At 44.6% G+C, this 15,203-nt stretch overlaps 1 protein-coding gene across 1 annotated transcript in view; it reads left to right on the plus strand.

The window, feature by feature from the left end:
- alpk3a (alpha-kinase 3a) overlaps positions 1-15,203 on the plus strand; it is a 66,864-nt gene that overhangs the window by 19,722 nt on the left and 31,939 nt on the right. Inside the window, exons 3-4 of the mRNA XM_048617027.1 lie at positions 567-684; positions 9,240-10,785. Coding sequence (XP_048472984.1) covers positions 567-684; positions 9,240-10,785 — 1,664 coding nt within the window. The remainder of the gene's footprint in view (positions 1-566; positions 685-9,239; positions 10,786-15,203) is intronic.

Genomic DNA, 15,203 nt, shown 5'->3' on the forward strand with positions numbered 1-15,203 from the left:
ACTCAGACCAGATACTCTGATACCTCGGGGTTACTCTACTCAGACCACAAACCAACAACCACCCTATGACAGCTACTCACGAATGTAAAGTTTTCATACCCAAAACCAACAAAACTGGTGTAATATACAAAATACCACGCAAGGACTGTGAGAAACACTACATAGGCCAAACGGAGAGAAAACTGACAATACGGATACATGAACACCAACTAGCCACCAAGAGACACGACCAATTCTCGCTGGTCTTAATACACATAGACACGAATTCGACTGGGACAACACATCCTTCTTCTGGTTAGCTGTGAGTTACTCCTCTGTAACTCAGTTATCATTCAGGAAGGAGTAAAACATGGGGTCCTTGATGCCTCACTGAGATTCACTGCCCCTTGGCGGGGGTGGGGGGGTGGTGTCTTGACATCGGGTAAAGTTCTAATGAAATGCAAGCTCTGTATCCTTTTGTGTAAGTTTAATTTTCTCCAGAATGTTGTGACCCAGATTTGAAACACAATATGCTGGGGGAATGTTTACATGTTGCGGGCTCTGAACTGGATGTATTCCATTTCCAGGTCACCCAGCACCAGAGATCACTTGGTACAAAGATGACAAGGAGATGGATCGCTACTGCGGCCTTCCCAAATATCAAATATTCCACTACGGAAGAAAGCACTCACTTCACCTGTATAAGTAAGTTGGGGGGGGTGGTGACATCAATGCCCAGGGCCCAGGCTAGTACTTTGGGATGGTTTCAAATCCACTGCAACTGGTAGAATTTAGATTTGGCTAGTCATACTGCAAACTTTTTATTTATCAGCCCCTATGGACCAGGAGTGTGTCGGATGATCAAATATTCCGGATAATCAAGAGGTACGCCTAACTGCAATAAACCTGACCGAGACAACATCCTTCAAAATAAACCTGTGTTAAATCTCCTAATATCAATGTAAAAACACACAGTGAGTAATAGAAATGTAATTCGGGGGTGTACACATCACTGTTATACTTTATTTACAGCATAAATACTCCGACAGCACAGTAGATCACGATATTTGAAGTACATAATTTTACCAAGAATGCCGGTTGATTAAGGCACTGGTTAAAACAAAGTTTATGCTGTATCTAGAATTGTAAACTGATCTCAGAGATGGTGACCATGAAACTGTTATTGATTGTTTTAAAAGCCCATCTGGTTCACTAATGTCCTTTAGGGAAGGAAACTGCCTCCTTACCTGGTCTGGCCTACATGTGACTCCAGACCCACAGCAATGTGGTTGACTCTTAAGTGCCCTTTGAACTAGCTCGGAGAGGCTGCTCAGTCCGAGGGCAGTTACAATGTGCCGGTGTCAGTGACACAGGCACACAGACATGCACACAGACACACAACACACACACAGAGACACACAGACACGCACACACACAGACACAACGCGCACACACACACAGACACACAACACACACACACACACAGACACACAACACACACACACACAGATGCGCACACACAAAGACACACACAGACACAGACACAGACACACAAACACAAACACACACGTATACACACACACACAGACACACAAACACACACTCTCTCTCTCACGCATATACTCTCTCTCGCTCTCTCACACACACATCCCAAGAAAGAATACATTAAAAAGTTCTCAAAAATGGAGAAGGTGAAGAAGTTGCAATCCAGTCCTGCCGTTAACATTTCCACCTTCCACCATTTTGCTCACCCACATGAAATGTCTTTTCGCTCTAATCGTGTCTAATCTTTCCAGATCCTCAGGTTTAAAGGAAATAATGGAAGGACTTTTCTACAATCATGTGTTGCTGGTACATCTCCTACTGCCTGTGGGAGCCTGTTCTTTTAACTATTTGCAGATATATTCATTTAGGAGGTTTTCAAAGATTTCTAGGACGTACAGTGCTGATCAGACCCTTTGGCCCATCTGCTTGGTGCTGATGTTCATCCTCCACATAAGGCTTCTCTTTCCTTTATCAACCCTGTTAGCCTTCTGGTCTATTCCTTATCCACCTCCTGTGCTTATCCGTTTCCCATTTTAAATGCAGCTGCCCATCTATCCTTTGGTGGTAAGTTCCATGTTTTCCCCGTGCTTCAGTCAGAGAGGTTGCTTCTGATCTCCCTGTCGGATAGATGGCTTATATCAGTGGTCTGCATTGCTTTACCTACCTGGAGCAGGGCGCAGGCACTGTGACCTCTCACCAGCTGCCTTAGTTGATCAGCCAGTACAGAAACATGTTGCTTGTTCTTGTTCTCTCAGATCCCAAGGGGTCAAAATTCCTCTGGGTGCACTCCGTTAAATGATCAGTTCATATTGGAGGGTATGTATCATTGCCTGAGTGCACTGTGCTGCCCCAAAAGGGGCCGTACACAATCAGAGCGGAAGTAGGCTATTCAGCCCATCGAGTATGCTCCACCATTCAATAAGGTCATGACCGATCTGTATGTGTTTCAGATCCTACACAGCCAACCTCTTCCCCCTGTTCTGACCAGGTTGATAAAAAGTATTTATCAAGAAATATCAGGGATGAGCTCTCCGCAGATTGATCAACTTCAACTACATAGTATAGAATGAGACTGTTCGGCCCATTGTGACTGGTTCTATCCTCTAGCGCCAATCTCATGCCCTTCCCCATATCCCTGGTCCCCATTTCTTTGCAAAATACCATCCAATGCCCTCTTGATTGCCCCAATTGAACCTGCCTCCACCACATTTCCTGGCAGTGCATTCCATACCCTCACTACTCGCTGTATACTCCCTCAATTGCCTGCCAACAACAAATCTCCATAGCAACGTCAGATTGCACCAAACCATATGGATAACAGGATACACCTCTCGCTCCTGTGGGCATGGTGTAAATGCCTGACAGGTATACATGCAGTGTGCAGCGTTTTGAGAGGTTGGTGAGAAACGTTTGTAACTACAGTTTCCTCTGCCAAGACTCCGTCAGAGTCCCAGCTTAGGTTTGACAGAGTGAAATATGTAAAGAAATGCCATTCTCAATAGTTAGAGACTGAATATCCAAATGATTCGGAGTTAATGCGAGTGATTAAGAAAAAAAGCAGCAAAATCAGAAAAGAATTTGGTCTGCGGCAAGTGGTAAGGATTTTTAATATGTTGCTTTAAAGGGGATAGATACAGATTCACTAGTAACTTGCAAAGACAAATGGGATAAATACTGGAAGGGGAAATAAATTTGTAGGAACGTGGGAAAGTGTAGGACTAACTGGATTGGTGGAACATTCAATGTGTCCTGTGGTCTCCTTCTGTGGTGTATTGTTCTTCCATTTAAGGTGTTGGTAAATATTGTAACAATCAATCATAAAATGATCGTTCTGTATCTCTGAAATAATTGTGTCTCCTGCACTGGATAATGGACGTGTGAGAGTCGGTGACACATTGGTGCAGTTAGTGTAACATCATGAAAAGTACTACATGGTAATGTTACAATCCCAATGGGCCGTCATCGATCAATATAACCAAATAAACAAATGTATTTAATGATTCCACCAGTGAAGAAGTTGTCACCAAGGTTCCACTTCTGACAGCTTTTATTTGACAGGTATCTGAACCAATTAAAATTAAACATGAATTAACATACAAATGACACTCCTTATTAAAAAAGAAGTTTCACTTTAGATGGTCAATATAACACAAATTTATTTTACACAACCACAGACACTCATATGAGCCCCCAACAACGTATGGGAGATCCACTGTTGTCCAACTTAGCGTGATGTCCCGGACTCCTTTAGCAAGCCCCTTCCGTCTGGTCAGTTCTGGTAAAACTCAGCAGCAGTAAAATTATGTAATTTGCCTTTGCAGCTCTAACCCTCTCACTCATACTCACTGACTCACACACAAACACAAACACACACATACACACACACAGACAGACACAGACACACATACACACACATACACACACAGACAGACACGCACACACACAAACACACAGATACACACACACCTCATCAAGATAATGATAACTATGTTTTAAAGAACTTAGACAAGGGGCTACAAGGTAAGAACTTAAACAAGGAGTTAGGAGGGTTAAAAGGGATCGTGGAATGACCTAGGCAAACAGGGTGAAAGAAAATCCAAGGCTTTTTATACATATGTCAGGAGCAAGAGGGTACCTGGGAAAAGAGTAGGTCCGCTCAAGGACAAAGGAAGGAATTTATGCCTAGAGCTGAAGGAAGTGGGTGAGGTCCTTAACAAATACTTTGCATCAATATTCACAAAGAGGAGGACATCTAGAGTCTAGAGAGGTTTACATCGATATTCTGCGGAATGTCAATGTAAAACGGTGGTGTTGGGTGTTTTGAAAACATTCAGGTAGACCAGCCTCCAGGACCTGATGGGGTCTATCCCAGAATGCTGAGGGAGAAAGTGGCTGGGGCCTTGTACCAAATCTTTGTATCCTGTTTTGTCACAGGTGAGGTCCCAGAAGACTGGAGAATAACCAGTGTTGTTCCTTTGTTTAAGAAGGGCAACAGGGATAATCTGGGAGTGTCAGTGGTAGGGAAAATTATTGGAGAAGATTCTTAGGGATGGATTTTATTCGCATGGCAAATGGGACTAGATTAATTTAGGATATCTGCTTGGCATGGATGAGTTGGACCGAAGGATCTGTTTCTGTGCTGTATATCTCTGTGACTCTAAGATTTTACTTGGAAAAATATGGACTTATTAGTGAGAGGCAGCATGGCTTTCAGTGGGGGAGGTCATGCCTCACAAACTTGATTGAGTTTTTTTGAGGAAGTGACAAAGATGGTTGATGAGGGCAAGGGGACAGATGTTGTCAAGTGGACTTTAGTACGAGGCCCCAAGATCCTTCATGGCAGTCTGATACAGAAGTTGTATGTATGTGTAAGTTGTTAGTAAGTGTATGGACGACACAAAGTTTGGGGGAGCTGCAGATAGTTTGGAGGATTGCCAGAGGATACAGTAGGATAAAGACAGGCAGGTAACTTGGGCGGAGTAATAGCAGATGGGGTTTAATCCAGCCAAATGCGGGGTGATGCATTTTAGAAGATCTAATACAGGAGGGAAGTAGACAGTAAATGGCAGAACCCTTAGAAGCATCAGCATACAAAGGGATCTAGGCGCACAGATCCACAGTTCTGTGAATGTGTAACACAAGTGGATAAGGTGGTCAAGAAGGCGAATGGCATGCTTGCCTTCATCAGTTGGGTATAGTGTATAAAAATTGGCAATTCGTGTTTAGTTAAGCTACATTTGGAATTTTGTGTAAATTCTGGTCACCATGTTACCAGAGGATGGGGAGGCTTTGGATAGAGTACAGAAAAGGATTACCAGGATGTGGCCTGGTTTGGAGGGTATTAGCTATGAGGAGAGATTGGACAATCATTTTCACTTAAACATCGAAGGATGAGAGGCAACCTGATAGAAGTTTACAAAATCATAGGAGGCATGGATAGAATGGATATTTGGAGTCTTTTTTCTAGAGTATAAATGTCTGTTACTGGGGCCTATAGGTTTAAGGTAAAACGGGTGGGTTTAAAGGGGATGTGAGGAGCATGTTTTTAACACAGAGGGTGGTAAGTACCTGAAATGCACTGCCAGAGGAAGTGGTGGAGGCAGATACATTAGCAACGTTTAAGAGGCATCAAGACAGATAGATATAGGCAGGGAATAGGTGGATATGCACCACATAGAGGTAAAAGGTTTTTAGTTTAGAGAGGCATCACGCGTCAGCACAGGTTTGATGGGCCAAAGGGCCTTTTCCTGTGCTGTACTTTTCTTTGTTCCATAAAGACACTCTGTATATAATTTCCATCTAAATTGCTCAATTCATCCAAGTATCCATTACATACTTCATATTTAAACCATCTTCTCACCTTGATCAGTTTATAACCTTCTAAATAATCTCAGGAATCCATGTATAACCTTGTGATCATTTTGAGGAACAGTTTGATGTGTCTGTCAATGATGGTGAAACATGAAGTTTGCATTTGACAGGAACCTGTTTCATTTTTAGTCTCCTTGTTTAACCAATTCGTCATTGAGTCCATCCCTAATTTGCTCTTCCTGCATATCCATGATATAGGAATTTACATTACAGAGGTGGACAATTTGAAACATTGGCTGTCTTGGTTTTGATATTCCTTATGAACCTCTTTTCATCCTTCTTATCTAACTCCAGCACCGCTCATGTACCCATCTAGCTTCCCTTATGTGTTCAACCCAACCCTTCACACAGCATGAGGAGTTTCACATTCTCAGCATTCCTGGGGTCGAGACATTTCTCCTGAATGCCCTGTCTGATTTATTATAGAGTCATACAGACGGAAACAGACCCTTCGGTCCAACCAGTCCAGTCGACCACGTTCCCAAGCTAACCTAGTCCCATCTGCCTGTGCTTGGCCCATATCCCTCCAAACATTTCTTATTCATGTACTTATCCAAATGCCTTTTAAATGTTGTAACTGTACCCACATCCACCACTTCCTCTGGCATTTCATTCCACACATGAACCACTCTCTGTGTAAAAACAAATGTTGCCCCTTGCCTTTTTTAAATCTTTCTCCTCTCACCTTAAAAATATGCCCCTGAGTCTTGAAATCCCCCATCCTAGGAAAAAGACACTTGCCATTCACCTTATCTATAACCCTCATGATCTTCTAAACATCTATAAGGTCACCCCAGTGTTCCAGTGAAAAAAGTCCCAGCCCATCCTTATAACTTAAACCTTCCATTCCAGGCAAAATCCTGGTAAATCTCTTCTGAACACTTTCCAGTTTAATAATATCCTTCCTATAACTGGGTGACCAGAACTGGATGCAGTACTCCAGAAGAAGACTTCCCAATGTCCTGTTCAATCTCAACATGATGTCCCAACTTCCTTGCTCAAAGATCTGAGCAATGAAGGCAAGTGTGCTAAATGCCTTCTTAACCGCCCTGTCTACATGTGATGCAAACTCCAAAGAATTATGTACTGAGCCTCTAGGGGTCTCTATTCTACAGCACTACCCAAGACCCTACTTCTAATTGTATAAGTCCTTCCCTTGTTTGTTTACCTTGCTATGTTCTCCCTACGATCTGTATGTCCCTGTATGTTATGATCTGCCTGTACTGCATGCAAAACAAAACCTTTCACTGTACTTAGGTACATGTGACAACAATAAATCAAATCAAATTAAACTCCATCTGCCACTCCTCAGCCCATTGACCCAATTGTGGACTGTCTTACAGGAATGACCTCTCTGGAGAGTAGAGCCCCAGACTGTTTACTCTTTCCTGACAGCATTACCCTCTGTATTTTGCTGTCACCTTTGTAAACCTGTCTCTCTCTGAGAGATGGCAGTCAGGCCAGTCCTTAGTGCTGGGGGTTTGGTAGAATACAAGTGAAGAGAGTTCACTTCACAGACTGTTTAGGGTCAGCCTTACAGCTGACATTAATGACGAAAACAGCAACTAGGTGACCTTCCCCCCCTACCGCCCCCCAACCCCAGTAAATATAAGGAGCTTGCAGACGGAAATAGATAGAGCAGGAGTAAAATCCTGCAGGTGGAATTAGGTGGGAAAATGTAAAGTTGTTGACTTTGGCAGGAAGGTGAAGAAAACTGGATTACTTATTTAAGGGAGGATGTAAATGCATTGGAGGTGGTTCAGAGAAAGTTTACCAGATTGATCCCTGGATTAAGTGGTTTGGCTGATGAAGAGCAGACTGGGTTTATTTCCACTAGGGTTTCGAAGTGTGAGGGGGGGAATCTGACTGAAGTGAATCAGGCCCTGAATGGTCTTGACAAGGTGAATGTGGAAATGATGTTTCCTCCTGTGGTCAATCCAGAGCCAAGGGGGCACTGTTTTAGAATTGGGGTCACCATTTCAGGACAAAGATGAGGGGGAGACAATTGTCTTTGAGGCTCATGGGATTTTGGGATTCTCTTCCTTAGAAGACAATGGAAAAAAGTCATTGAATATTTTTAAGACAGAGGTGGATAGGTTTTAGTTAGGCAGGGGAATTGAGAGTTATTGGGGATACATGGGAAGATGGCATTAGAAACACAAACAAACCTTATTGAATGGTAGAGCAGGCTCAAGGAGACGAGTGGCCTACTCCCGCTCCACTGTGGTTCATTGGTTAGCCCTGCTGCCTCACAGCGCTAGTGACCCAGGTTTGATTCTAGCCTCTGGCGACTGTGTGGAGTTTGCACATTCTCCCCGTGTCTGCATGGCCTTCCTCTGGGTGCTCCAGTTTCCTTCCACTGTCCAAAGATGTATAGGTTAGATGGATTGGCCATGGGAAATGCAGAGTGACAGGGATAGGGTGGGGGTGTTGGGTCTGGATGGTGTGCTCTTTGGAGGGTTGGTAAAACTCTATGGGCTGAATGGCCTTTTTCCACACTGTAGGGATTCAATGATTCTATGAACCTTCATTCTAGAACTAAATTGTATGGGAAAATATGACAGATGGTGAAAATCTGGAACAGTGTCCCAGAAATGGGAAATGCAGGGACAGGGTGGGGGGATTCGGCCTGGGTGGGATGCACCTCAGAAGGTCAGTGTGGACTCGATGGGCTGAATGGCCTGCATCCACACTGTCGGGATTCTGTGAAAGGTGCAATTGAGGCTGTGAGCCATTTGATATTTTCAAGGTATTAAGGAAAGGGAGGTGATGGCCTAGTGGCATAATTACTGAACAGTTAATCCAGAGACCTAGATAATGTTCTGGGGACCTGGGTTCAAATCCCACCATGGCATATGGTGGAATTTGAAATCCATAGATATCTGGAATTAAGAATTTAACAATGATGTGAATCTATTGTCAAATTTTGGTGAAAAACCCATCTGGTTCACTAATACCCTTTAGGGAAGGAAACTGCCATCATTACCTGGTGTGGTCTACATGTGACTCCAGACCCATAGCAATGTGGTTGACTCTTAACTGCCCTCTGGGCAGTTAGCGAGATGCAATAAATTCTGCCTGGCCCTCATCCCATTAATGAATTTTAAAAAATGGGAAGCAAAGGTGGGGGCAGATGGAGTTCTGGTACACCGTCTCCTTGATTGGCAGAATTGGCTTGAGGGGCCTAGTCCTAATGTACGTGATATCAGAGTGACCAGTCCACACTTCATCCCCACGTCAGCACACAATTGAACATGGGGGTCGAACAGCTTTACAAACCGTTAAGTTTTATGTTTAAAGGTGTAGAGGAGCCGTGTGTAACCAGGCACTGTTTGTGCCAACAGGTGTACAGAAGATGACGCAGCCATTTACCAAGCTTCAGCCCGCAACAGCAAGGGCATCGTGTCCTGCTCTGGCATCCTGGAGGTTGGCCAAATGAACGAATACAAGATTCACCAGCGATGGTTTGCCCGACTGAAGCAGAAAGTGAGCAGCAAGAGGCGCGAGCTGGAGGAGACACGGACCAGGGGGAAGGAGAACGTGGCGTTCGCGGCCAACGCTCCTTACCACGACCTCCTGAGGACGGTGAGCCCAGAGAGGGCCCAGAGGAAGCGGAAATCTCAGGGGGCGGACGGCGTCGAGTCACCCGACTCTCTGAGGAACAGCGAAGATTTGGTCAAAGTCCACATTCCCCATCATGAAGTGGCTTTGCACACAAACATGGCGGATGCACCAAGAGGGGGTGCAACGAGCAAGCCCCCACAGCCTTCAGCGCCCGAGATTCAGAACGGTTACTTGATGGGTCCCCAAGGGAAACCACCCGTGAGTAATTCAGTGGAGGAACCGGTGGAAAACGGCATCTCCTTCCTGAGTTATTCCGACCAAGCGACTGAGCGTGTGGTACCCCAACCCAGAGGAAAGGAGTTTGCAGCGAACAAGAAGAAGAGGAGGCTCTCGAAGGAAGAGGGCGAGGCACTGTCGGTTGGAAAAGCCGAGGGAAGCTCAAGGAGAGATGAAAGTGCCCAGAACGGGATTGATGGGAACGAGGGCCTCCCGGAAACTTTGAGAGGGAATGCGTCACGTGGCGACCCCCAACCTGTTAAATCCAGGGATCGCATGGAGATCGATGAGCAGGCTTCATCAGTGACTCTAGGCCAGTGGCAGCCCTCAGCAGTGCCTTCAAGCCCAGCCACTGAGGACATTGAAGTGACCCATTCCACCGATGATGCAACGTTAGCCATTGGCCAAGAGCCAGTGTATTCCAATCTCCAAACACCTGTCAGAGATATGTATTTCTCCATGAAAGATATGTTCTTTGAAACCATTCAGGAACCTGAGATGCAGCCACAATTACCTCAGGCCAAGGAGACTATGGGCCAAGCTAGTGCCCAGGAGCAGATTAACCCTCAGGAGGTAGGTTCTACTGAGAGAGTTGACCTTCCGCCCTTAATTGATGTGATGCTGAGAGGTGACCCCGATCAAGCTGAGGAATCCGAGGACATGGGAACAGCCAGGATTGAGATGGATATCGAGGTGCCCTGCCTCCCTTCCGAAATCCAAAATCAAAGCGCACCTGACAATGACGTAACCAATAGCATGTGGCAGTCCTCCGGAGATAGGGAGTCCAGCCACAGCAGGGACTCCCTGAACGGTGGTCCACCTCACGTGGACCCATCCAAGGCTCAAGATGGCTCCCTTTCTCCCCCCTGCATTTCTGAGGCAGTAGCGCCACCTGCTGTCCAGCCCTTGTACCCATTGGCAGACATCGTTCGTCCTGAGGAGAAGGGAAAGGCGTCACCTTCACCTCCAACGGTGGAGGCCGAACCCGTGGCTGAAGGCCTGAAGCCAGCATCGCCACGGAAACAACCAGCATCAGGCACGCTTGCTGAGGTAAGCACTGAATTGTGTCCAGGATGATCTCACGTAAGATAGTGTCCCAGTCGGGTAGGAGGGTAATGCACGAGGCACTTCAGGGCTATTTATGGCAATGCGAAGCATGTACTGTTTGACAGGAGTGGAATATGACGACATCTGTTCTGGCCGGTGCTTTTGATAACCATGATGGGTCACCTCCATAATGAGAGGCCACACCACACAGAGGGTACAACATGATAACATAAACATGTGGAAACAGCCAGGAAGATATCAGCTAGTTAGAGATAAAATAGGCCCTCTCCTTAACTCTTTCTTTTGCAACTGTGGATCTATGCAAGAAGACGCAGTGCAGCAAAGGAGTTTGAAATGGCTCCTTAGTTTATGAGACGGTTATAAATAAACTAGCCAGGCTGTGTTCTTTCTCTTTTGCCAAAGGAATCATTGTCTTCTGTACCTGCAGGGACAGCACACCTTGTTAATGAAGAAATGTACAAAGATGACAGTGAAGGCAAGTTGAATGATGGCCTTATTCTCAATTGGAACGGAGCATCAACAGCTTTGCTAAAACTGTACAAGGCAATAGTTAAACCACAGCTAGAATTCTATAAACAGAGTTAGATTCCCTTATCTAAGGAAAAATACACTGGCATTAGAGGTAGTCCAGAGAAGCTTCACTAGGGTGACACCAGGTATGGAGGGACTGTCTTAGGAGGAGAGGTCGAGTAGGTTAGGCCTGTACTCGTGGAGTTCAGAAGAATGAGAGGTGACCTTATTGAAACATTACAAGATTCAGGGTAGATGTGGAAAGGTTGTTTCCCCTTGTGGGAGAGGCTAGGACCAGAGCGCATCGTCTCAGTGTAAGGGTCACACATTTAATATAGAATTGAGGAGGAATTTCCTCTTTCAGAGGGGAGTGAATCTGTGGAATTCTTTACTGCAGATGGCTGTCAAGGCTGGGTCATTAAGTATATTCAAGGCTGAGATAGACAGATATTTAATCAGTAAGGGAATCAAGGGTTATGGGGAAAAGGCAGGAAAGTGGCGTTGAGGATTATTAGATCAGCCATGATCTCACTGAATGATGGAGCTGACTCAAAGGGCCAAAATGGCCGACTTCCGCTCCTTCGTTTTATGGCCTTATGCACCTGTGCCTATCTTTAGATGTCAGTATACGTGAATGTTCCTTTTTCACTCATTTAGTTAAAAGGTCCATTGAGTTCTTATGAAGAGAGAGAAAACAGAAGATTGCTTCCATTTTAGGGATGAAGCCCCTCAGCAGGATACAGTTCAGTTTTCGTCTCCAGTTTAGCTTCTCCTCACATTCCACTATCATGGGCAGAAAGGGGTATCTTTAATCTAAACGCAGTGAGAGCCAATCCTGTGTCACACAGGCACGCCACAGGCCAATCCTGGGTCTTCCGACCCAGTAGACGTCCTGTCCTGTTGAGATCTGGCAGCCAATCAGAGACCGGCAGCTCTTCAGCACGGTGAGTTGGCGTTTGCTGTAGTCACTCACTTGGATTGTCGCTGGATCTCAGGCTGAAGCTGGGTGATGGCGGGAAGGGGGGTCACGGAGTGGGGTTCGTGGAGGAGGAATCGGGGAAGGGCATTGGCAAGAGGGTGGCTTTCCAATGTTGGCCCCTTCAGTCAGGCACTGACTGCCTTTAAATGTGGGATCCCCTTGATTCCTTTACTAAAAGGGCATTAATTTCCTACTTCTATGTCTCAATTGGCATTGAGTTGGAAAGGCCATCAACCTTATCCCCCAACCCCCACCCCCTCCAATTAAATGCCCCTGTCACCAAACAGACCAAAGGGGAGGATGCACAGTTCCTCTTGTAAGTTTTCAAGTGTTTTTTAAATTGGTGAGCAAAATAGACTGGTTTAGAGAGACAATCCATAGGTTAGGGCCCAGGCAGCTGAAGGTACAGTTCACCAGTACTGGGGCAATTAAAATCAGGGATGTGGTGTGAAAATAGATTCCAAGCCAATTGGACCAATTAAAATAAGGACACCAATATCTTTTGAGGGGAAAATTTATTGATTTGGTCTGGTCTCTTATTCCACAGCCAATGTTACTTGATCTATATATGTGTACTATAGGGCAGCACGGTGACCCAGTGGTTAGCACTGCTGCCTTACAGTGCCAGGGATCCGGGTTTGGTCCAAGCCTTGGGTGACCATGTGGAGTTTTGCCCCATGTCTGTGTGGGTTTTCTCGGGGTGCTCCGGTTTCCTCCCACAGTCCAAAGATATGCAGGGTAGGGTGGATTGGCCGTGCTAAATTGCCCTGTAATGTCCAGAGATGTGCAGGCTAGGTGGATTAGCCATGGGGAATGCAGGGATAGAGTGGGAGTACTGGGTTTGAGTGGTATGCTCTTTAGAGGGTCAGTGCAGATTCGATGGGCCACATGGCCTCTTTCTGCACTGTGAGGATTCTATGATTTCTATGATAAATACATGTGCTCAGACAATTAATAGGCACCATTTATTTCTTCTTAACTTTAACAATTTTAACAGGCATTAACAAATTTAGCAATATGATTTACAGACATTTACAGGTCTTCCTTTTTTCCCTCTTTAAATATAATTTTTAAAGAACAATCTTCCCAACACTAATGAATGAAATAAAATGTTTGTTTTCCCTCTATGTTGCACCTTGTAATATAACCAACCGTTAACAGATCCCAATTTTCCCATTCTTTAAAATAAGTAATTTTTCTACACACAGAAATAATTACAAAGCAATTTTCTGAAAAGAAGTGTATAAAAATATTCCCTGTTCCCATCTCAATATTCCATGTTTTCATCATAACACAGGGTATTCCTCATTGAAGATGTCTGATAATGCCTTTGGGACAGATATTTGGTTTTGTAAAACAGTTTGGTGGCTTGCGTCAATCATTTTATTTTAGAAATCTCTTTACTTTCCAACATTTTCTTCATAGTAGCAAGGCCAATTCTTAAGCTTTTTGTTTTGACACCACTTTTTGAAGGAGCATTCTTCCAAAGATGATGATTATCCACACTACATTCTGTGGACAGGTTATCTCAGAATCCTCCTTGTATAGGACTTCCAGAATATCCTCAGTTTATTTCTCATACCTAATCTTTCCAGTACTGTCAGTGTTCTGCAGCTAAAGTGCTTTTAACTGCCCTTTTTATTTTCTTGAGTTTGCAGGCCAGTGGACAACATCCATTCTGCTTCTCCCACCGTGGCTAGGATAAACTCTGATATACTAAAATATCCATCTGCGAACTTGGCCCGTGAAGCATCACCAAAAATAACTAACTCCACATCTTCTAGATCATTCAAGGCTGGAAACTTGAGAGCACTGAATTTAATTTCTTGAGTGTTTTATTTGCTCTCAGACCCTTCTTGACTCTGGAACTCTTCTTGACATGGTTCTCAGTTGCAAACAGCCATTACTGGCACCTGGTCTAATCTGGGAGCATATGTTTAACTGACCAATGAAACTTTTTAACTGGTCTGGTTCTACGTTGGATTCAGGATCCTCATTCCGTCGGGACTGGGCCTTATCTCTTGGCATGTGGTTGGCCTATTCTAAACTAGATTCTTAATCCACGGTCACTTCCAACTTGTTCTGCTTGATATATAATCCTGTAGATTTAAAGGCCCCTGAATCTTTAAATTCTTTCATTTTATTTATCACATGTTGGTCAAATTCTGCAGAACGTTCCCCCAAAACAGTCATCAATGTGTTTCATAAAGATGCCTGCTAGTTTCTCTCTGTGATACTAATAAAACATGACTGGGTTTACTTGTAACTGAATACAGGCCACTTTCAACAGGGCAACCACACTGAGAAACACCTTTGATGTGTCATTCAATGCATACCTCACTTGTTTTAATTTCTGCATTGTGCAACACAATACAACAGAGGAAAGGAACAGGCCTTGATTCCTAGTCCTTATATATACCCACTACTTATTGCCCATGTATCTATCCCCCAGTTCACCTCTTGTTCATATGTTTATCAAGCTACGCCTTAAGCATTGCTAACATACCTATTTCTGCCACCTCCACTGGCAGTGCATTCCAGGCACCCTCTGTGTGAGACATTTTCCCTACACTTCTCCCTCACACTCTCACTTTGAACCTGTGCCCTCTTGTAGTTGACCTTTCCAGCCTGGGAAAAAGCCCCTGACTATCCACACTATCTATGCCTCTCATAATTTTGTAGACGTCTAGCAAGTTGCCCCTCGGTCTCTGTCTTTCTGGTGAAAACAATCTGAGTTTATCCAGCCTCTCCTCATAACTAAAACCATCCAGACCAGGCAACATCCAGGAAAACTTGCAGTGCACCCTCTCCAAAGCATCCGCATCCTTCTGGTAGTGTCCCTTCTATATTCAGAGATAGTAGGAACTACAGATGCTGGAGAATCTGAGATAACAAGGTGTAGAGCTGGATG

Source organism: Rhincodon typus, chromosome 36, assembly GCF_021869965.1.
Source record: "Rhincodon typus isolate 14 chromosome 36, sRhiTyp1.1, whole genome shotgun sequence".
In the NCBI taxonomy this organism is placed as follows: domain Eukaryota; kingdom Metazoa; phylum Chordata; class Chondrichthyes; order Orectolobiformes; family Rhincodontidae; genus Rhincodon; species Rhincodon typus.